Here is a 24,789-nt window from a genome sequence, read left to right as displayed (position 1 = left end):
GTTCTGTTTTGTTTTTGTTGTTTTGTTCTGAACTACATTTCCCAGGATCCCATATCTAACATGGCCTCTGACTGGAAAAACTGTCAGACAGTTTTACCCAGGAGCAATAGCAATTATCTACCAGATTCTGGAATGTAAAGGAGGAAAAAAGCATTGAGATATTACCCAGCCAGAACTGATGCCACTAAATGATCACTTTCTGGACTGTACCAGGGTTTGGAAAAGTTCCTTCTGAGTTACAAGTCCCAGAACCCCGCCCCCTCCAGCCAGCATGGTCACTGTATGGAGACTTCTAGAAGCTGTCGTCCGAAAAACATTAAATGTGTCAGTTGTGAGTATTACACTGATTTGGAGTGCACATGCTAGGTGTTGGAAGTCCTAGCATGCTGTTTCCTACCATAGCCAAACAAAAGCATATGGGAAACTCACAAGCAGGTCATTAATCCACACCCATTCTGGCTCCTCCATGATTTAGTACTCAGAGATATCTTCATACTAAAATAGGAGTCTTATCATCTCTGCTTTAAGGGGCTCTAGTACTCTTGCCTGCATAAAAACAGTGAATTTCAAATACCTTTACAAACTTAAAATCCAAGATTTCTATAGAATGGAACCATGACAGTGAAAAATATAGTATCAACTGCTGTAACTCTATAGCATAGATTAGGTAATTGGACATAAACAAAAAATTAATGTTCCTCTTGTATTAGTTTATAATCTGCTGAGATTTAAAAAAAAAAAAGAACATTCAAAAACAAGATCCACCAGATGCAGCAGAAAACAGAGCATGGAAAATGATTTTTTGGAGAAAGTTGTTGTTCAAGGATTGGGGGGGGGTTGTAGTGGAGGTTTTTTGTTTTGCTTTTTTAAACTTTTTAAATTTTTAATGCAAGATTTTGGGGAAGTGTTAAAAAGATTTTGATAGGTTTTGAGTATTTCAACTTTGGTCTACAGCTCAGTCAACCACCTCTGTCTGTGTTAAGCGTTGATTAGCCTGACGTGACCCAAAGAACATGAGAAAAATAAATGTCAAATGCAATTTATTTTTAAAAATTAAATGGTGGTGGTGGTAAATACATCAACCTTGCAATGTAAAACCATAGCAACAAAGAATGCTCCAAGAGATGTATCTCTGTCTAGGTGTGCTGTTTCAGTCACAGAGGGTTATTTAATAAAATGTATTATCCCCAAGTCTTCATGCAAGCCAGAGGATAGTCACAGAATTCAATATATTTGGTTCAGCTCAGTTGCATATGAGACTTAATAAAGGAAAGCAGGTCTGACCATGTACAGAGTTTTTTTTCTTCTTCTCACAGCTAAGTAATAATACTTTATAATGAGTTTAGGAACCTGAGCTTCAAAACCAGAAAATATGTTCTAAAGTTTAGCATCTTCCATGTTTTTCTTTCTTTCTCCCTCCTTTCTAATTTTTTTTATTTTTATTTTAGATTAAACCATTAAAATTGTGTTTGTGCACAGATGAACATTTTAATTTTTTTAAAAAAAATCAAAAGTTATTTGTGGAACTAATATAGGGATGTGTTCTCATTGTCCACTGTATTATAAATGTACTCCAAACCCTATTTTAAATTCTAATTTTAGCCACAACTAGATATTGCTCAACCTTAATTCGCTTTGGCTTTTACTAAAAAATATGTCATGTTACTTTAGATCTCAAACCTGCTTTGGTGGCTAGCTGTAATATATTAACTAATTCCTTTTCCCCTCCTAATGCTCAGCTTTCTGCTTACAATAAGCCGAGCGTGACGTTGTCCCTCTCTCTGCTCTCTGACCCTGAATGGAAGTTATCCATTTGAACTAACCATCTGCTTCTTTCACAGTAGAATACTATTCACCTTTATCAGTTAGAATGCCCACAAAAATTTGTTGGTATGACAGTGATTCACCCAAGGTCCCTTGACCTGGGTGAGTTCAATAGACACTTCCTGCTCATATCTCAGAAAGCATATGTCTTGGTCCACTCTCAAGAATAAACAAGTTGGGTTGGCCAGAGAATAATAAATATAGCCAATTAAGTGAAATGAGAAGTAAATGAGGTATGATTCTGGCAAACACATTTTGTTCATTTAACGTAGTGAGTTGCACATCCTCCACCAGGAAATAACTATGTGCACAGGCACCGCAGCTGCAACATGAGATCAATGGCCAACCCATACATGCTCTAGGACAGGATGGGACAAGGAGGTTTGAGGTAGCTGGGTCTCTATGCCCCCTCAAGGCTAGAGGCTTAATTAGCAGCCTCACAACTGTATTGGATTCATTTCAGTTTCCAAATTATCATTGTCATTAGGTAAATGACAAACACTTGAATTTTTTTGTGGTGGTTTTTTAAGTCTTGCTATGCTGAAACTCTCTGATGAAAACTCCCCGCTGCACCAGAAAGATTTCTTGGCTCCCTGAGAAAAATAAACCCCAGTTTTATTTTTCTCCTTTTTTAAAAAAAAAGTCATTTTTCACTTATCATGTCCAGGAACCTGCCAAATCCTGCACAGCTTGGTCCTCTTTCCAATAAATCCTATCGAGAAGAAGCAATCTTCCATAAGAATTGTAATAATCCTACATAGCTTTTTATTTTCCCCTTGCCCTTTCTGAGTGAACCCTGCACAGGAAAGATGGCATTCTGATCAGGAATTGTCATAATCTCATGCATTTTGGGAGTCCTTCTAGGAAAAAGTGATCATTAAATTTTTGATAAATCCCTTGAGATTTCTTAGTGACAACAGTCTTACACAGAGAAATCATGGTGTGAGGAGAAAAGAAGACACCCCTTCGCAATTCCCCTCAGAGAACTAGAGGCTGCAAGATTCACATCCTTACTATGTTTAATAATTTCTTTACTCAGATCTGGAGGAGACCGAGGTTTAGATGGCTAAGGCCAGACTACCTCTGTCCAGGTTGGGTGCTGGAGGCTAAAATAGGTCCCAGATTGGTTCAAATCACCACTTTGGAGCAAAGCTCACTGGGTGAGCTTGGGTGAGCTCTTTCTTTTACAGTCCCATGCAGTATTCTTCAGAAGATGAAATGGTAGGAAAACATCATACCTATCCATCATTCAGAGTGCAGCATTTGCTTCCCATCTTCTTTGTGAATAGATGTTCATTGTGTAAAATGGTCAGTAACTGATGTACCCAGATCAAAGGTAAGTGGCAAACAGGATGCCTTCTTTAAGGTACAACAAAAGAGATATCAAACAGGAGCATAACAGTGAGGACATGCTCAAAATACAAACTGTCTGCTTACAGCCAATTCTGACCAAATCTCACCAAGGAGTTGTTGTTTACAATGCTAGCCTGCCTCCTAAAGACCTGCAAACTGCATAGAGCACACTAGAGTTAGGATGGAGTATAAATAATAAAGTGCCCCCTAATTCTTCCACAGTTTCTTGAAACGATGACGGAGATTGTTCCTTCACAGTCATGAAAAGGGAATAGTTGGCTTTCATGGAGAATAATGCCATTTGGGAACAATTCCCTTCATATTTTCTCCTCATCCCCAAAATGACCAATAAGAATATGTCACTTACATTTTAAAGGAACAAGAAGTTAACTAGATCTGCATCATTATGCAGTTGTAGTCCATTTGCTTGTCTCTTGATGGCACGGCTAAATCCCTGTCTGTTTCTGCCTTGCCACTGGTTCTCCACCTTCTACTTACCACCTTTTGTGTCCTATACAGATACAGATTAGAAGGCCAAGTGGTTTAAAAATGAAGGCAGAGAAATAGCACATTGTGTTTATCTGATCTGTGCACATGGTGTCTTGTTATGATTTTTGGCTTATTATACTACTATCAAATAAAGAAAGGTCAAACGACATTCTAAGACTGGGAATCTTGAGTCACCCATTCTGGGATAACTGTCAAGCAACAGACAATTCAGTCAAAGCTGATGGATGAGTAATTGGATGAATGGAAAAGAGAAGCAAATGTCAGTAATAGTTTGCTGATGATGACGATGATGATTTTTTAAGTCCAGAGAGATGTATGATTGAGCCAGTCACACACATCTATGATGTGCTATATCTTAAAAAGCTATATAAGAAGTAAGCTTTATTTATAAATACTAAAACTATTAGCTATTCAACAACTTCTGCTGTTGTGTCCTGGAGCATTTTTCCAGGAACGATGCATGTTTTTGTTACACTGTATGGTCACATACATACTAACTGCCCATACAGAAGGGGTGTGGAACCTGTAGATGGTTTGAACTTCCATTCTCCAGGAGCCCCAACAAGCATGGCAAATGAGTTGTTGTATAGTCGTTTATTCGTGTCTGACTCTTCGTGACCCCATGCACTAGAGCACACCAGGCCCTCCTGTCTTCCACTGCCTCCCGGAGTTGGGTCAAATTCATGTTGGTAGCTTTGTTGACACTGTCCAACCATCTCATCCTCTCTCGTCCTCTTCTCCTCTTTCCTTCACACTTTCCTAACATCAGGGTCTTTTCCAGGTAGTCTTCTCTTCTCATCAGATGGCCAACGTATTGGAGCCTCAGCTTCAGGATCTGTCCTTCCAGTGAGCACTCAGGGTTGATTTCCTTTAGAATGGATAGGTTTGTTCCCCTTGCAGTCCAGGGGAATGCAGTCCTCTTCATGGATTGCTGCCTTGTCATGGTGAAGTGGCTTCAGTAACTCAGAGAAGCTACGGGATATGCTGTGCAGGGACACCCAAGATGGACAGGTCATAGTGGAGAGTTCCGACTAAACGCAATCCACCTGGAGTAGGAATTGGCAAGCCACTCCAGTATCTTTGCCAAGAATATCCCATGAACAGAAACACAAATGACAAATGAGTAGTGTAGTCTAAAACATCTGGCAGGCTAACATTTCCCCATCCCAATATAGTTTCCAGCCATCTTTAGGGTCAGCATGATTTGCAACTTGGGAACTGTACCATTACCATTACATCAAGCTCTGAATCACAAGGCACGGTAATAGTGGCTTCTAACTAACTTCATCTCACTGATGAAGGATTTGGGCACTTCTATATTGTTGCAAAGGGAAGTCCATAGCAATGGCATTTTCAGCTGCTGAAAATACTAGATCTGTTTCAGAGTGCTGACAATGGTTTCTTCTGTTGGTCTTTTCTATACATAGACAATTGTGTATCTTATGCTTAATTCACATCTGACACTCTTGCTTAGTTTCATTCTGCTGCTTTTATCAACACACACCCATGCACCATGTAAGGAACATCATTCCAGTTGATCAGGTAAACTCCAAAGAAACAAACAAAACAAGACAAGAATGTGGCACCTTAAAGAGTATTATACTTGTATTTTAATTTGAGCTTTTGTGGACAAGTCCACTTTGTCAGGCTCTTGCCTCATATCTGTTTTCTGTCTCCTGTAGGAATGTTTACAATAGAACCTAACACCAAACATAAGCCAATGAATGTTTTTTGTGCGTGTATTTGTGATTTCTGTATTTCTTCCAATTTCTGTATTTCATTCTGCATTTCATTTTTTCTATATGTCTGACAAAGTGGACTTGTCCACAAAAGCTCACATTAAAATATAATAATTAGTCTTTACGGTGCCACGTATCTTTGTCTTGTCTTGTCTTGTTTTGTTTCTTTGGATTTTGCCTGATATGCTTGCACCGACTACCATGGCTACCTCTTCTAAAACTGCATTCCAGCCAGAAATGGAAAAAAAGGTTAATGGTAAGACAGTGTACAGGAAGCAAATCAGAGAAGCATATCTTCCATTTTGGGGGTGGGGGGAAGGGAGGGCGACTTTTAGACAAGACTTTCATTCTCAGAATTTCACAGAGGTCTAAAGACTTTTGTCTTCCATGCGTAACGTTCCTATATTTTTCCCCTGCTTTTTCAAATCATTTTTCTTACCGTTAAGAATCCATTAATAAGGGAAAGACAAAATACCTGCATAATGCCTTCAGTAATACTAGAAACTTTATCTAGAACAATGATGGCCAGCTCTGTCTTTCTTTTCCTCCCATATTTGAATTCCCTGATTTTTTTTGCAAAATCTAATTTTAAAAGTTAATTGAAAGTCGCTGATCTCTAGTGGGCATAGGGAAATATGTCAGTTTAACTTTCTCCTACATCAGTGGTTCTTAACCTTGGGTTACTCAGGTGCTTTTGAACTGCAACTCCCAGAAACCCCAGCCAGCACAGCTGGTGGTGAAGGCTGCTGGGAGGTGCAGTCCAAAAACACCTGAGTAACCCAAGGTTAAGAACCACTGTCCTACATTAATGTGATGCAATTTATTTGTAATTTCTGATTTTAAAATGTACTAAAACAAAATCCTCAACCTTCCCTAGTCTTGAAAGCATCCTACCTCAAAAGTACAAGATTCATCCACTGGTTTCAGTTATTGATGCTTCTGGAGTTTTTTTCTTCTTCTTTCAAGTAGTCTTTCCAGTTCACAAGTTCTGATTTATCTAAACCTTTTGTTGTTATTTTTCCTAGCTTACATTTTTAGAATGTATAATGACTGCTGCAATGGTAGTGGGCATACGTTGTTTGTTTTAAACAAAATCTTTGAAGTTTTGCAAGTGGTTTTGAAATCTCACAAGAAAACCCCATGAAACCCTGTGCATAAGTAGTACTGATACATAATTTTAAATTAAATTACAGTATTTTTTATCCACAATCCATTTTGGCAGTGGCAGCAGCAGCACAGAAACTAATGAAGGGAAGAGACCACAAGTATTTTTTTTAGTGGCAATTAATTGCATCTGCAAGATACTTTCAAGGAGCTAGATGTATTTTCACAATGCCTGCCCCAGACATTTTGCTGCCTCAAGTGAATGACAGCACAGCACACACATTCCACATACTGTATAGAAGATGACTAGACTGACAGTTGTACTTTACCTCAGAACTGGTCATGGGACAGCAGACTCCACCATGACTGAGGGCAACAGTTTTTAGGGGGTAAAAGACACCTGGTATCAAAACATAATTCTCCTCTAAAAGAGATGTTTGTACAGGTGCTCCAGAGGAACAGCTGAAGTCCTGCCACTGCCACCACCAGCTTGTGCCACCTGAGACAGGTGTCTCACTCTACCTAATAGCAGAGCTATTTTCAATTTAACTGCCCTCACATCTTTCTACGTTATTACAAACCCTTTTGAATGGTAAAGGTAAAGGTTCCCCTTGACAATTTGTCCAGTCGTGTTCGACTCTGGAGGGTGGTGCTCATCCCCATTTCCAAGCCATAGAGCCAGCGTTTTGTCCAAAGACAATCTTCTGTGGTCACATGGCCAGTGCGACTTAGACACGGAACACTGTTACCTTCCCACTGAGGTGGTCCCTATTTATCTACTGGCATTTTGCATGCTTTCGAACTGCTAGGTTGGCAGGAGCTGGGACAAGCGATGGGCGCTCACTCCGTTGCGTGGATTCGATCTTACGACTGCTGGTCTTCTGACCCTGCAGCACAGACTTCTGCGGTTTAGCCCACAGCGCCACCACGTCCCTTACATCTTTCTACGTTACTACAAACCCTTTTGAATGAGGTACAACTAAAAGCACTTGAAACTATCTGGAGCTATCTTTATATGTAAGTCTGAAATTACATTTTTTTTCCAGTGGGGTCCCAGGAAAGCAATACAGTACAAATGTGAATATGCTTCTCATTAAGAAGGGAAACGAAATTCACACAAAGGTATGGATGGAAAAAAAGCTGCAGCTAGAGCATACCGTGTTAGCCCCAGTACACTTGACCTTATGGCCATAGCCAGGTTGGGTCCTGAGTTACAACATTCAGACACACACACGCACACACACAGTACATATACTATATATAACATTTGGAGGATGGTCCATTTTGTAGGGGATTGCCTGCTTTTTCTACTCTTACCACTGAACCAACTGAGACATTATGTGGTGAATTACAGTGCAGATAACTTCTAAGAAGCTATAAAAAGCCAGGAAAGGTGTTGCATGGAACTGAGCTCAGATTCGCGAATACATTGAGCTCAGATCTGTTAGATATTACAAAACAGGAGAAAATCTAATATGCTCATTTCATACAAAAGCTGTCCCAGGTCTGTAGTAGCTGCTGTAGTACAGTATTGGGGACATCTGTACTGCAAATGGAGAGAATGTAAACAGAGTTGTCTAGGCCAGTAAATGAGATTTTGGAAGTGGTGATGCTGGTTGCTATAGAACAAAGTGTGTGGCTGTTATGCATTTCTGTTACTAGATCCATTGGGGGGGTCATACGTATTGTCCAGTGGTGATTTCCTTTAGCTCTGCCCTACTTTATGGTGAAAAGCTTTTTATTTAATTGCTAGACCTGATCATTAGAAGAGGGGTTTCAGTGCCATGCTGAGTTTTTTCTTGCCTTCTGCCTCATTATAAATCATGAACTGCTGTTCAGTCCATGGATCTTTAATGAAGTACACAGCTAAACAAGTTCCTGTGACCATGAGATAGGTGTGGATTGACCAACATTAAAACAATGGGTTTCAGAAATGCCCCAAAATGGTTTTCATTCTTTCTTCCATGCAAAGACATGCCTGTGAATGTAAAGTGAATCCCACTGAGAGAAGAGCTTACTTTCCTGTCATTTCTAATCAGATTTAAAAGGAAAGGAATTGCAGGCAACTCTTTCCAGCCATTCATACAGCACTTAGACACGTCATGTTGATATACACATTGAGTTGTACAGCAGGTGGTACAAACCATGACCACAGGTTCAGCCCAAGGTAGTCCTAGCTGCCCCAATCCCACTTCATCCTGCCTTGTGCATTAATTGTATGCAAATTCAGCAGCATCTGTAGTTTTGTTTATTTTCTCCTTTTTTGCTGCCACTATTGTCTCAAAGCAAATGGCAATGTAAAAATAACAAGGGTAGTTCTTTCGCACTCTGCCATCATCTGAATGTTCCATACATGTCACTACCTACAGACAAATGAGAAGATGTGAAAATTGTCCCGTACAAGGTGGCCAGAACAGTTGGTGTTGTAAAATTGTTTTAGAAAGTTAATGTCAAATTTTAGAAAGTTGAGGAACATCTGGCTACAGCACTGGCTTCCAAGTTGGGTAGTGTACCCCCCCACCCCAAGTAAGTATGAAAGAATTCTAAGCAGTGACACAATATGGTCAGATGCAACATCCTTCACAAGAAGTCTGTGTTGCTTTTACTATTTATTAAGGTAAACCATATTTTTCTTAACTTTATATAACAAGGAAAACTCTGTATTCTTACGTTTTTGTGCACATCTTTAATCTAAAATTATGAGTTGATTTTTTTCCATTAAACAGTACTTGCATGATGACGAAGGAGAGGTGAGAAGAAATGAGGATTTTTTAAAAAACAAAACAAAAATTGGGCAAATAGAAAAACAAAAACTAGGAACTGCTGGACTAAAACAGTGAGTCCCCACAAGTTAAATTAACATGCTGGGAATCAGATGGGGGGGGGAAGAGAAATATTTTCAAAGTACAGTTTCTAAAATGACCCTAGACAGTATGGCTTCATTACAAATGAAATGAACCCAGATTTATCATACCATTGTTTGACTCATTTTCAGCAGCTTAAACAGATAGACAATGAACAGATTCAACTTCACCCAAACTGGTCTCTTTTGATATTTTTCACAGAACCCAGAGCTCAGGCTGAGGTGAAGCCAGAGAAGCATGTGTTCTCACCATTTTGAATACACACTTGACCACACACTTGAATTTGTGGTAAGTTCAGGAATTCCAGCCAAAGTACAGTGGTGCCTTGCTTAACGATTACCTCGTTAAACAATGAAACCGCTTGATGAAGTTTTTGTGATCGCTTTTGTGATCGCAAAACGAAGTTCTAATAGGGAAAAATCGCTTAACGATGACCAGTCCCCTGTTTTGGGAACTGATTTTTTGCTAGACGATGATTTTAAAACAGCTGATTGGTGGCTCTAAAATGGCCCCCACTGTGCAAAATGCCTCCCCGCTGTGATTTAGCACGGATTCTTCGCTTTACAGGCACCGAAAATCGCCGCCCCATGGAGGATCTTCACTGGACGCTGAGATATTTAGCCCATTGGAACACATTGAAGAGTTTTCAATGCGTTTCAATGGGCTTTTTCGGTTTGCTTGATGAGGATTTCACTTAACAGTGATTTCAACGGAACGAATTATCCTTGTCAAGTGAGGCACCACCGTACTATGCAAAAGAGAACTACAAACCATTTGTGAGCTCTAAGAATAGAGAAAAATGTCTTGTATCAAGTCAAACTACATGTCTAACCCACATCCCTTAACCTGAAATTACCCACCCTGTTTGGCAGCAGCCTTCTGGCATCTCAGACTGAAGGAAGTCTTTCTCTCCATCTGCAACCCCCACCTTTAACTACAGAGGCCAGGAACTGATTCTGGAAACCTGCAGTATACAACAAACACACAACTACTGAGCTACAGTCCTTCCATTTTTCTTTTACCACTTTTCCCCATTTAATCTCCACAGCTGACCTGCTGTGTTTATAACGTTGCATAAATAAAGTGTTACCTTATCTATACTGCATATGCTGGGAGGGGACAATAAAAAGTTAAAGAAGAAAGCCTGCTCTCCTTAACTTCCAAGGAAGTATCACACAGGATGCCATTCCACTGCCGGAGCTTATAAAGATATTCTACACAAGCTTTTTTTCCCCTGCAGCTGGAGCATAAATTTCAATGGCATGTTCAGTTGCCTTTTCGAGCTGGTGGGATAGGGTGCCATCTTTATCTTTACCCTAAGCAGCAAAATGTCTTCTACTAACCCTCCTAATCTATAAATGCTTGTTTGGTGTTTTGTTTTTTGCTTCTTTAAAAGTGTGGGGATCACAGAGACAATTTGGATAGCACAGTTCACAGGGGTAGGTGCATGGGTTTATATCTGGAACAGACATGTATGTATCCCTCCCACTGTCCAGACTAGTCCTATACATGTTTACTCTAAAGCAAACCCCACTAAATTTAGTGTGATGATTCTTTCCAAGTGTCACTAGGGAGTAAACTCCATTTAACTTAACAAAACATCATCCCACTTATGTCTATGTAGTTGCTCAATCAAATATTTAATGTTTTGGCCAGTAGCCTTTGCAAGACAAGCAAAATAAACAACATAAAATGAATTGAAGATATGGCAAATAATGTGCAATATGAATAAACTGATACAGGTCCATTTAAATAACTTTATCATATAAGTCAGATAATACCTCCCCTAGCAATTGGTACAGTAGTTATCTCTGCTACAGATCCTTTCCTGATTTTCTTAGCATCAGTGGCAGAAAGGATTATATACTAGTACAACGATATCATTTTTTGGAGAAGCATGTCCAGTGGGCTCTGATATGAAGAATAATTCTTAATTAAAGCACCAGAAGACATTGTTCTGATTCTTTGTTCAACCGACAATGCAAATATAATGGACAAAGTCCTCTGGCTCAGGAGGATCTTTATCTTAGAATCCGCTAAGATGAAGATGCTTGTGCACTGAATAACATGAATTGGCACAGCTCTTCCAAACCTGCAAGATGTTTCCTCAGCCATCCTCACAACAACACTGTAAGAATTGCAGGGAACGAAGACTGACAGTAGTTGGCCTAAAGCTTGCATTTGTAGGATGTGAAATAGGGGTTTTGGATTTCCAATATTTGACTGAAGTTCATATACATTCCACAGCTATGGACATGTGACCACTAGGTTTTTACGCTAAATGCGTACTAAACATTGATTACATCCTACACAAATTCTACAGCCTTATCAAGGTTGTGTAGAAGGGCCACAGGAATTATTCAAGGTGTGTGCCTGTTTTGGGGATATGCTTCAGCACCTTGGAGAGTTCCTGCAAACTGCATATTATAAAACCCCAGGGGCATTCCCAGCACATCTGAAATTGGAGTCACCAGCTGGCACTGAATCCGCAGGTCAGCCACCTAAGAGAGGCTCATCAGTAGAAGTGATGAACTGGCGACAGCAACAGTGAACATACTAGTATGGAACAGTTGTGCTTTGGATTAATAAAGGGCAATGCTACACCAATGAAATAATGGATCTTCAGACAGGTCCAGCACTCCTCTCAACTGGTAAAAGTGCTTTGGGTAGCAGCTCCCATCTGCTGACAGCTGTTACCCCACTGCCCATGCACCCCGGTGCCACTGCTGCTATGAGGAATAACCTATGGAGAGAGGAAGGGTAAAGAAGAGCCCACTGCCAACTCTGGTCTTGTGTCATGTGGACGATGGGATACCTCAGTGACAAACCAGAGAGGAAATGGAGAACAAATGTCCCATCTGATCAGGACACTTCCTGGGGCGGAGCAACTCCAGCTTTGCTCCGCAGCACTAAAAGTTAAAGGCACTAATATCTGGAAGTGAATATTTTACTAATGAATATTAGAAAAATGAACAGTACCTCCTCCCAACCCCCTACTTTAAAAAAAAATTACGATTTTTTTTTTAAAGAGGCACCCCCTTCTCCCACTCCTTTTTCTTGGGAGTGGGGCAGCTTGCGCCCATGTGTCAGGCTGAATGGGTGGGAAGCACCGCCAGTTGCCCTGGGTGCCAAAACTGCAAGTTACAGCTCTACCTCAGGTAGTGCTAGTATGGCAGCAGGTGCCCATCTGGACGGGCAGGAAAGGGTCGCCCATAAAAAGGAGCCAAAGTCAGAACACGAGGTGGGGCCCACCGATTCTGGTTCCCCCCCCAAAAAAAAAACAACACTCTCTCTTTTGCAATAACGCTGCAACCCAGATCCTTCGCGCTTAACAGTCCATGCCACTGAAGAGCAGCCTATCTTGTTGCTTCACGTAGCTTTCCCCTTACTACATTTGACCGGCTGCTGGAGGGAGAAAGTGGGGCGTCTATCAGCTTTCCTAACCCCCAGCGTGGGGGCAGGGCCAGCCCCCTCCCTTTCTCTCTAACTGACCGGCCTCGGCTCATCCCAATGTATATGGAGCGAAGATTTCTACTGGAAGGTCAGGAAAGGGCGGCAGGCGCGTTGTCTCGCCTTCCCCTTTCCGGGCAGGCCGAGAAGTGTCTCCCCCCGCCCCTCCGGAGTCGCGGCGTGGGGCTGGCGGGCGGCTCCCCGTGGCGGGCTTTTTCGGCGAGGCCACCCCAGGCCGGCTCCTCCCCTTCGCGCCGCGGCTCCAGGTGGTCGGCCGGCGCTTTCGGCTGGAGCTCACTCCCACGCGGGGAAGCGGGCGCGGGCGGGGGGGGGGCGGTCACGACGCGGCCGCCCCACACCTTCCCGGCCGAGGAGGGGCGACGGCGGAGGAAACCCCTCCCCTCGCAACCGGCACGCCCAGCGCCCCCGAGCCCATTTCGCCCTCGACGACTTCTTCTTCTTTTAATCTCATCATCATCATCATTATTATTTTTACGTCGTTCAGAGGCGGAGGGGGAGAGAGGAAGGGAAAGAGGGAGCCCCGCCGGGTTTTTTAAACGCGAAAATCCCTTCAGCCAAGCGCGGGTCCAGCGGGAAGAGTTGCTCGGCTGCGGAGGAATGGGACCGCGGGAACATGTGAAATAGAGCCGAGGAGCCGCTCGCCTTCCCTGACAGGCAGGCAGGCAGGCAGGCAGGCTCGGCCGCCCGCCGGGTCAGATGCAACATGATTCCGCCCAGCGACGCTCACGAAGTCTGCCCGGAGAGCGCGGAGAAGGAGAATGACGCCGAGAGCCCCGAGCAACCCCCTTCTCCGGCTGCCTCCACCACTAGCCAGGAATCCAAGGTAAACTCTTCCCCCCCCCCCAGTCCCTGCGCTCCTCGGTCCCCGGGTGAGGATGCCCCCCCAGCGATGTCGGCTTCCCTACCCCCCCACCGATCCCCTCACTCGCCGAGCCCATCCTTCCTGAGGAGCTGATGATGGTGATGGAGAGAAGCCAACACGTGTTTTGCCAGATGGGGTGTTGCCATTTACCTGAAGGAGGGGAGGGCTCCAGAGTTTGGGGAGATGGGGGGGTACCGGAACCTTTAATTTAAAAAAAAAAAGAATTGCTGGGAAAGCCCCCCCCCTTTCCTCCCTTCTCCAAGAAGGGGGAAAAATTTTGATCGATTTTTAAAAAGTCGTTCCTATATTTGGCACTCAGATCGCTCCGTGTTTATGTGTTGATCGCTATTAAAGAGACGGTGGCAGATTTATTATAGGAAAGTATTCCTTTTGTACGCCTTTCCAGGAATTTGGCCATTAAACTGATAGATAGGCCAGTAGCTGGACGTCTAGCAAAGGGCCTGATTGGTGGCCAGGGGGAGGGAGGGGGGCCCTCCTTTGATAAATTGTGTCCCTTGGTCTTTTTCTGTGTTTCTTTGGCCTGGTTTGGTGTACCTGACCTGACAAGAATTAGGATTCTCTTCCACATTCTCCTTGTCACAAGTAATTGAACTAACAACTGAAAAGTTTTGCAGAAGATGATTTTTTTAAAAAAAGGAGGAACAGAAAAATAGAAGAGGAGCAAAGCAGACGAACAGAGAACAATTATGTGTGTCTGCTTAATCAGGGCATGACGTCACGGGCAACAAGAGGTACCTAGAAGCCTCAACATCTTATTAACTGTTGGTGTTGCTAAGAATGTGAAATGTGACTTCTGAAACCCTCATGCGCAAACACAACCTCAGAAATTCAGCAGACACTTGACCTACATTAATGTAGTATCAGACTTCAGCAGTTGGGAGCCTATGGCATAATTCTGTGGCTTCTCTTAGGAAAAGAATTACAGTCTCTTCTGAAATGAGGACCTTTAAAGTACTGCTTTTTAAAAAAAATCATTTAGTACTGTGCCACATGGAATAGATGTAGAGCTTTCTTTTAGGGTACTGTTAGTGTGGCAGAAGGGATAGTCATCGCTGTGACCCAATGGGCCTTGAGCACCCTCCAAGTTCCCAAGGAAATTGACAGAATTATATCAGGTTGTCCAGAGAGATTCAAAGAGTTTACCCAATACGGTCTATTTTTGTGAATGTGTTGTGTTTACAAATGGAGTCACCACCAGGCTGTCACAAGAGAGTTACTAGAAAGAGTTGGTACTAATAGGTTTCCCTTATACTTTGGGATTTTAGGGCCATATGTAGTACTGATCATGGATGGACAGGTTCTGTGGAAGAAACAAATGGGGCACTGATACTCAAAATTCAAAAGATACAAATCATACTTAATTTTCTGCTTGAACAGTTAAAATGTTCATGACCAGGAGTGTAAACACACAGGAAAGTATTGTAGAGAAGAAATACATTTTCTTTGGAACTTTCAAGGAAGCCGCCATGTTGGATTGTTTCAGAATGTTGGCCAAAAATGTTAGGTCTCAAAATGTCAAATTTCACCCTTGTGGATATGTAATATGGTGATGTATTTCAGAATTTTGTGCAATTTCTCAAACGTTGATAATATTACTTTTAGTGTAATAGTAACAAGCTCAAATGGTCAACACCATATGACATGTACTTTCAAACCATGTGATACTTTGGTTGTTTTATCCTAGTTATGAACGCTGAAGTGTTAGTAGTTTTCTTTGGACATTCTAACTTTGCCACTATTCAGATCATAGCTAAAAACAAAGAGTAAGAGGAGTAATAATTGGTCTCAAATTTCGGATTTACATTTGTAAGCCCATGTTTTAAATATATCCATTGAGGGTTTTTTGGGGGTTTTTTTTTGTAAATGACATTTTTAATATAATAACAGCCTAAATCCAAGTATTAGTACCAGGCAGAATGCACTCAATGAATCAATAAAACTTAGATAAGTATTGAATTACCAATTTTCCATTGATTCAGTGAGTGTAGTCAGATCAGAACTAGCAAATGGATATAGGACAACAAAATGCTAACTCTAGAAATAATCAACAATTTCAGGCACAGTTCAGCACCAGTTTCAGCAAGGGGACCAGTTTCAGTAAGCGATGGATTACACCCTTCAGTCTTGTAATTGAAGCTGAGAACAACCTAAGCTTTCCATACACAATTAGGAAGAGCCAGTGAAACACCTGTTGTTTGATCCGGTGGAGGAATTGTTCCGAAGGATTCATAGTTAAACACAGTTCACCATTTTTGCTCATGGGAACCAGCAGAAAGAAACAATTGGAGAGAACACTGTCAGTCCACAATTGCAGTTATTGTTGGCATAGGTGGAGTATACCCACTGCATTAAAAAGAATAACGGGAAGCCAGGTTTACTGTCTAGGATAGGGCAGGTTGTGAGGCCTTCAGGGATGGAGGCCTAAATGGAGACACTGCTGTTATGGGATAGAAAAAGAGAGAGAATGTGAAATATTGGTGTGGTTTGCCGCTTGTTACTGAATCTGAATTTGTCAGTAGGTAAGAATATACAGTAAATTCCCCATTTTTCTCATCTTCTCATGTGAGGATGACAAACCAGCAAATTACTTTTGTTGCCTCATGAGAGCCCATGCTATCTGATGGACAAAAGGAGTTAATGAGAGCAAGGACCTTTTTTTGGCACAAAATAAGCAAAACTTGGCAAAATCATGTGAATAACACAAAATGACTGTGATTGTCGCCCTGTTGCATGGATTTTTAAGGATTAGAAGCATCAGAAAGGTTGTTTTTATCTTTTTTTAAAAAAAAAAGATCAGTCAGTTCTGTGCTTGCTGTGTAGGGTTGTGCTCTGCTTCTCAAACAGGAGAGATAATGGGTTTACACAAAGAGAGCTTGTACAAATTATGACAACCTTGATGAGAAAAAATATCGGTGCTTGTATTGCTCTTGCCTAAGGATGAGAACTTATGTGTGGTTTTTTTCATCAATTTCAGCAAAGCTAAATTGATGAGAATGAATATTGTAATTTAGTAAGCATTCTTTACATAGCTAACATCTGCCCATCATCTGGTCTTCTGCTTTGCCCCATATGCTAGTGAAACAAAACTATCATGGCTGAAGGCAATGTTCTATGTCAGTGTTGCAGGTGTTACATAAAAATAGAGGCCAGAATCCTACTAGCAGTTTACACTTCATAAGGGAAAACATATAAATCTTGGCAGAAAACTTTGTCTCATTAACTAGCTGCTGGTTGTGTTCCTGGGAGAACTGAGTTACATGATTAGGTGTGCACCCTCAAACACAACTAGCACCTTGTTAATTAGTGGCAATTTACCACCAGGACTTAAAATGATTTCCTTACACAAGCATAAATGACCAATAGCATTCTAGTCAAAAACAAAAAGCAAGTTGGGCAGTTTTAACTCTGCTGCATCTTGCATATACAGCACTAGGGGGGTGGATTTTACCAGTGTGTATCTGCCTTTTGGCTTTTAATTTAAGGCCAGTCCACAACTCAATTCTAAGGTGGCTGCTTCAGCAGGCCCTTTCCTTTTCTTTGGGCCTTGAAACCAGAGCGCTTAAGAAATTCAGTTGCCATAGCACTGTTTCGCTGAAACATTATAAAGACCCACTGTTACAGCTGTCTCCATACCTTCTGATCTTGAAGGCAAAATGGAGGGCTGTGACACTTCTTTCTTACTCTGAAATAATTTCATTCGAAATGAGTAGAGCTTATTTCCGAGTAAATGTGGTTTGAACAGATGGATGGATGTGTCATAGTACTATGTTTTCTTGTCTGTATTTATGGAATCGTTGTTGTTATGTGCCACCAAGTCACCTCCGACTTATAGCAACACTATGAATAAACAATCTCCAAAATGCCCTGTCTTCAGCTACCCTAGTAAGCTGCTGTAAACTCAAGCCTGTGGCTTCCTTAAGAGAATCAGTCCATCTTGTATCTGGTCTTCTTCTTTTTCTGCTACTTTTCACCTTTCCCAGAATTACTGTCTTTTCTAGAGAATCCTGCCTTCTCATGTTGTGTCCAAAGCAAGAGAGTTTCACTTTCCACATTTTGTCTCCAGGGACAGTTCAGGCTTGTTTTGATCTAGGACACACTTTCTGTCAATCCAGGGTATCTACAAAGCTCTCCTCCAGACATTTCAAACAAATCATTTTTTTTTTCCTGTCAGCTTTCTTAACTGCCCAGCTTTCACACCCACACTGGAAATAAAAGAATGTGGAAGGTCTTGGTCGTGTGCGATTATTTTCACATTACTGCTTAATAGATAGTTCCAGTTGGACATTTTGTCATTACTCTTCCCTCACTGTCCTGTCCCATTTAGCTCATGTCACTTATAACTATATTTGCCAGATGTCTATAGTTGGATCCAATTTCTCTGCATTTGCTGGGCTTTCACAGCTGGAGATAAAGCAAAATCATGCCAAATGTGGACTCCCCAGGTCAAGCCAGAACACTTGGCAACTTTATGAAGTAACTTTGACAAGTCATCACACCACTCTTCTGACTGTCTGTACAAGTAATCCTAAATACAGTGTACTGCAAAAATGTTCACTGGAACTGAGGCACATTCTTCCAAATATAAAGAGTTGCAGGAAAACTTAATCCAGGATAGCCTAACTTTCCCATGAAGATGCTAACCACCTAATCCCCAATACACTAAATAAATGTACTGCTCAGTGCCAGAAACCAATACCAATTTTAACTGAAGGTACTTCCAAACGTATAATAAAAAATAGGTATAAATAGGTATAAATAAATATTTATATTTATATCCCACCTTTCTTGAAGGAATCAAGGCAGCAAACATGTTCTTCTATCCCCCTTTTGTCTTCACAGCAGTCCTGGTGTGGAAAGAGAAAAACAATGAGAGAGAGAGAGAGAGAGAGAGAGAGAATAGACTTAATGTCTGAAACCTGGTACATGTCATGGAATTTGAATTTGAACCTTGTTAGTCCAGATTTGACTACCCTCTACATAATAGCAAAATAAAATAAAGTTTTGTTTTAAAATGCAAGAAATTCACATGGTAAAGGTTTTTGTGACTGGACCACTTCTGTGTTTAGGAGGAAGGCTGCAAGATAGGCTGGAAAAATCTAGCATATCAGGGAAAGGCCAAAATTGAGTCTTCTGTCCCTGAGATGTAGTGTTTTGTGTGCAGAACATTCTTTCTATGCAGGGTCTTTCATATAGCTAGCTCCACTATTAGATGGATACCTATGCAAGAGAAGCAAATGTTTAGCTACTTAATTTCTTGTATTTTTACTGCCAGGAATGGGAAGAGGCACTTGTGCTATTTTCTGCCCTATGTGCTAAAATAACTTGGATAGCTTTCAGTACTATGTAACTTGACTTGGGTGGATGGGTAGAAAGCACAGAAACTCCAAGTTGAAGACTGAAGTGGTCCAGTCACATACTTGTTATGCTGTGTGATCCTGCAGTTGTGCAGTCTTTTAATTAGGAATTATCATACATTTAGAAGGGGGTAAGGGGATGAACTAATATGATATTATGATTTGCCATGTGACTGGTAAGATGTCAAACTTGCAGCTTGGCATGCTTATCAGGTTGGACATTGAGTGCTAGGTGAAGTTGGCATGTATAGCCAAAGGGTTGAGAACAGCAGGCACCTCTTAAGAGAGCAGGTGATATTTCCATGGGTGTGAGGTTGTACCAGGACAAAACAAAGGAGATGGCACATTTTCATTCATTCATTCATTCATTCATTCATTCATTCATTCATTCATTCATTCATTCATTTAGCATATCTCACAGCTATATCTTGCAGAAGCTACCCATGCTAGGTTGTGCATTTTATTTAAAACGAGCTCCTTTCTGCCTTCTAGCCCATATTCCAGTTTGTGTACTATATGCAAATCAAAACACATAATGAATGCTTGTTTTAAAAATATTCCAACTGTCCAGAGTTAACTTGATGTGTACAGGAAACCTTAAAAACACAATGATGCATTCAAGTATTTGGTAGTGGCAAATTCTTCATTCGTTCAAACAAATTTTCTTTAGATTAAAACAGAAAGTTCCAAAATGTTACAGATTCTAGTATTCAAATTTCATATTATTAGTCCAAAAAAGGAACTTCTTAAATTTCTGAGCAATCCAGGTGCTACCGTTGGCGACCCTCACCATATTACCTATTGTATTCCATCACTGGCAGCAAAGAGCCCTAAAATATATCTTTTCAAAATATATTGGGTTGTTACAGTGGGGCATAACTATGATTTTATGACCGGGATACTCCTGAATTATTCTGGCCACCTATTATAGGTGATGGTCTATTTGTAGCAGTAGTTTGTTGTGATGAAGAACTCACATTTATTCCAATGGATCTAGTAGGCAGAACTGCCACTTGTTGCTGTATCACAGATAATACATAAGATTTAGAATATACTCCAGTAATGTTTGCTGGAGTATATTCTGGAAAAGACCCTAATGCTGGGAAAGTGTGAGGGTAAGAGGAGAAGGGGATGACAGAGGACGAGATGGTTGGACAGTGTCATCGAAGCTACCAACATGACCAAACTCAAGGAGGCAGTGGAAGAGAGAAAGCCCTGGCGTGCTCCAGTCCATGGGGTCATGGAGAGTCGGACACGACTTAACGACTGAGCAACAAATGTTTGCTGAGTGATAGATTAACTGAAATATTGTGTTGATCCTGGGCAATGTATAATGTCAGTGATACTGTAGCTATTTAAGCACCATGCCTATTTTTTAAATTGTATGATGAGGGATTATTAATAGTTTTCCATTCATAGATTTATTATATGGTGGTGTTTTGTTCCATGGTTTTCCATTTTACTTGAACTTTTTGATTTCTTTTTTGCTCCAAATACCTTGTAGGTAGAGGATGTAATATTTAAGATTACTAGCAAAATAATGAAGCCATTAATGGTTTTCTTGACTGCTTTTTTGACATTTCTATAAATAAAAATAATATAGAATCATATATTAGTACAACAAGAACATGATTCTGTGCTCCTCCCCCATCTCAAAAAGAATGGGTTGATTATACAGAGTCCAAACTTTAATAGATTGCCAGTGTGGTGTAGTGGGTAGAGTGATGGTCTAGGACTCTGGAGAACAGGGTTTGAATCCTCACTTGACCATGGAAACTCATTGAGGAAGTGGATCTGGTTAACACTCCTTAAATATCTCACTTACCTTGAAAGCCCTATTAGAGTCACTCTAAGTCAGTTCTGATTTGACGACATAGACACACACACGTACACACTTTGATAGATGTTGATACAGTCATCTCCACTGAAATAAAGATTTTATGGGCTCAGTTCACTGTTACAAGTAATATTCTGAAAGAGGTACAAATTCAAATTAGGAAAGAGCTCTCTACCTTTTTTGCTTTCCCTCAGAGGAAACTGACCGGCTACTTCTTCATTGCATAAGAGCTTATTCCTTCCACTTGTCTTTTATAGTTCTTGCCTCTTAAACTTTAATTTAGAACTAGAACCCAAGGCAATCCAGAAATAACTTCATTTTATTATGGTATTAATGGAGATGAAATGGTCTATTACGATGTGCAAATGTTCACACTTTTAGGACCCTGTATCAGAGTTCAAATTTGTTTCTGTTGAATCTTCCTAGCTACACACCTGTTCAAGTTTACTAACGTTTGACTATGAAAAGACAAAATGAAAATAGATTACTTTGCTTCTTATTCATGCTAAGTTTGAAACTGCTTTGGAAGTAATCAGGTAGAAAACTATATACATATATTGTACACTGGCAAATCTAATTTTTGCAAATCTAAACTTCTACCCTGTTTCCCTGAAAATAAGAACTAACCTGTAAATAAGCCCTAATATGATTTTTCAGGATGCTTGTAATATAAACCCCACCCCCAAAATAAGCCCTAGTTAAGTGAAAGACCGCCCTCTACCACTGTGCAGCAACCAGAAGATGACATGACTGTATTTGAATAAATGTAGATTGTTGTACACGAAAATAATAAAACATCCCTTGAAAATAAGCCCTACTGCTTTTTTGGAGCAAAAATTAATATAAGAGCCCGTCTTATTTTCGGAGAAACACAGTATGCACTTTGTTTGCTTCTAACTTTGATGCATCCTTTCATGGCATGTACTTCCCCCTGCTCTTATGTGCAACGTTGTGTAGCTGATTGCTGAACCTTTGCACACTAGAACATGTCTGATACCTGTTTGTGTTGGCAAAAGATGTCTTGATTTCTGTGTTTGTCTTTTGGGGTTCTTCCAGAGGGACAGATTCTAATTCTACAACTCAAAAGGCATTATGCTGCTGTTCCATCTTACCCTTCTTATTTTTTTTCACTGGGAAGTGGCAAGGGAAAAAAAGTTTTAAAAGAGATTGGAAAGCACAGAAGAGGTACAAATGGATTTTCACATAATTTGGACACCCCTTCCCAGAGTTATTCCAGACACTGAAGTAGCAGTGGATGCTGTAATACTGGTGCATAGGTGAGTTTGTATAGAAAATCTGTGTTCTGTGGTGAGTTGAAGACATTTACTGGAAGAAGGGAAATGTGCACTAAGCGACAGGGAGTAAAGACAGGCTGCACACTCTTAGGTTCTATGATTATTCTTGACTATATGATTTGCAAACATTGATGAATGAGTAAAGAATGCATTTTAACTTTGCATCAGTGTTGCTAAATTCTAGTATCTAAATTCTGATACCACTACCGTATATACAGATCTTCCCTCCTATAAGGCTGACAGTGACCTTATTAGTCTAGTTTCCTGAAAGCTTAAATGAGTGCCAGGTTAACAGTTTTCAATCCTAGAGAGCCCATAGGTTTCTCAAATGCTTGAGCTATCCTGGAGCACCCACATTTCATTGGAAAAGAAGCTATAACACAGCTGCTCAGTAAATATCCAGTCAAAGTTTTAAAAGCACTTTATAGAGAAGATTTGAGCATTCTCTTCAAAGAATTTCCCTAAATAGCTGTGTCTCCTAGGCATGACCCATTACTTCCCCATCCCCTAACAGCTCATAGCTGGTAAATACTTCCTAATTAAATTAAGTTTCTAATATAAACATCAAGGCCCAGTTTTGAGCTAGATTATCCAACTTGCAATCCTATTGAAGCTAATTGGTTTTAAGTCATGGTGTGTTTGTCTTACAGAGTTGCATAATGGATTTCTTTTGCATAATGGAATTAATACTGTCTGAGTCTCTATTGGTGATGGATAGGTTACTGGCTACTGAATATTTCAAAAGGGCAGGAAAATGGCTTATGGACGGTGTTTGCCCCTTCAGTCTGCTGAATAAACATTCAGCGTACAAAACACAGTTTCCAGGAAAGTAAGAAGAACCCTTCAAAATCCCACAGAGGATTTGAAAATAGACAACTCATCCAAAGCTATTTTTCATACTTCTATATAAAATGGTGAGTCCATGTGCTGAATAAACAACTTTTCTTATAATGGGAGAAGAAGGAAAATTAGCTAGCGTCCTACAAACATTCCATGGAATTTTCCATGGGATAAGATAGCCCTGTGTCTATGTATTCTAATTTTGAACTTCAGCTTTGTTTGAATTATTAGTGGGATGTAATTCCTCCTGTCCCTCCTCTTCTGCTGTCCTCATATTGGGTAGGATAAATGACTCTCTAGCTGTTTATTTTTATTGAAGGAGCAGATTAGTAAATTGGAAATTATATTTGTTGGTATTGCATTTGTTTAAATCTGTATTTGACTGAAATAGCACAAAAGAGCAGCTGTTTGTTTAGCGATAGACCCTTGTATGCTGACATTTATGAGAAGACAGTTGGATATAGTGGGTAGAGTGATGCTCTTGGATAGGGGGAACCAGGATTCACATACAAGCTGAACATAAAGTAATAAGTCTGAGTGAGTCACTATTTCTGCATATGCTAGTGCATAGTGCTATTGTGAGGATAATATGGGATAACCCTTTGCCCTGTCCTCCCTGAAGAAAGGATGAGATTGGAATGTAATTAAATGCTCTAAACAAAATAATCTTGATAGTCTTACTGGGGCCACCAGCTGCCAAATTATAGCCAAACTGCACCTCACTTAAATGATGTAAGTACTTTGTGTGACGGAATGTTACCAATTACCCAGAATATAAGATAAGGACATAAGAGTGTGTGATTCATGTATCTGGCATTAGATTGTTTAAATGGAGGATTAAAAGAGCACTTATAGAACATGCATTTCACTGTTGTAATTTCCAGTGGTGAGCACCAACTGAAATCAGAGTAAGCACTAAACAAAATAATAGGGACTTTTTAAGCTACCGTGTTGTTTGCTGCTGGGGAAAAAAAACATTAAGTGGATCTGGAAGCAACTGTAGATAGAGCTGGAATAACCAGTATGTGATACGAACCCTAAATAATTTTTATTTTGTCCCCTTCCTCTCACCTAATTTCCATAGTAGCACTTACAGTGGACCCTCTACTTATGGAATTGTGGCTGCAGGTCGAAAAGTCTGTAGGTCGAGTCTCTATTGACCTACAATGCATTGAAAACCAATTAATCCCATAACTGGCCGTTTTTGTTCCATTTCAGCTTTTTTGTTTTTTCTGGTCTGTTGGTCGATTCTCAGGCTGCAAGTCGAACCTAAATTTTGCGGCCAAAGAAGTCTGTAACTCGGAAAGTCTGTAAGTCGAGCCGTCTGTAAGTCGAGGGTCCACTGTAAGTCCATGGTTAGTACAAAACAAAATCTAAAGTTATTCCAAAGTATTTCCTTTCACTCCCCACCCCCATCCTCACTTTCCTCGTCTCCCTTGGAAAGTGAACCTGTTTCTCAGTCACATTTCAGCAGGATCCTAGAGGTGCAGCGCAGAGAGGAAGTAGTTCAGCAGCAAGCAGGCTGTAGTATTTCCATTAGCGGGCATCTTGGTAGAAACTAGCCTTTGCACCGTACATATTTATCAGGGCCAGATTTACTATTGGATCATCAAATCAGGTGCTGTAGGGCAATAGGGTGCCTATTCCGATATGCCTGTGATCAACCAGAATGAAGAAGGTGGGCAATGGCAGCAGTGGGGAAGGGGGGGGGAAGA

At 40.7% G+C, this 24,789-nt stretch overlaps 1 protein-coding gene and 1 long non-coding RNA gene across 4 annotated transcripts in view; one reads left to right on the top strand and one right to left on the bottom strand.

Annotated features, from left to right (window-relative positions):
- The window catches only part of LOC144583555 (uncharacterized), a 457,862-nt gene that overhangs the window by 340,890 nt on the left and 92,183 nt on the right, over positions 1-24,789 (bottom strand). The window lies entirely within an intron of this gene.
- Positions 13,431-24,789, top strand: part of STAC (SH3 and cysteine rich domain) — an 89,996-nt gene continuing 78,637 nt past the window's right edge. The window contains exon 1 of one of the 3 annotated variants that reach the window (XM_020803430.3): positions 13,431-13,688. In XM_020803430.3, the coding sequence (XP_020659089.2) occupies positions 13,569-13,688 (120 nt within the window). In that variant the 5' untranslated portion in view covers positions 13,431-13,568. Of the gene's footprint in view, positions 13,689-23,058; positions 23,149-24,789 lie in introns of those variants that run through there. The other 2 variants (XM_073003820.2, XM_073003821.2) reach the window with 2 other exon arrangements.

This window comes from Pogona vitticeps, chromosome 6 (assembly GCF_051106095.1).
Source record: "Pogona vitticeps strain Pit_001003342236 chromosome 6, PviZW2.1, whole genome shotgun sequence".
Classification (NCBI taxonomy): Eukaryota; Metazoa; Chordata; class Lepidosauria; order Squamata; family Agamidae; genus Pogona; species Pogona vitticeps.
The sequence above is the reverse complement of the archived record's forward strand: the minus strand, read 5'-3'. Positions and strand labels throughout refer to the sequence as shown.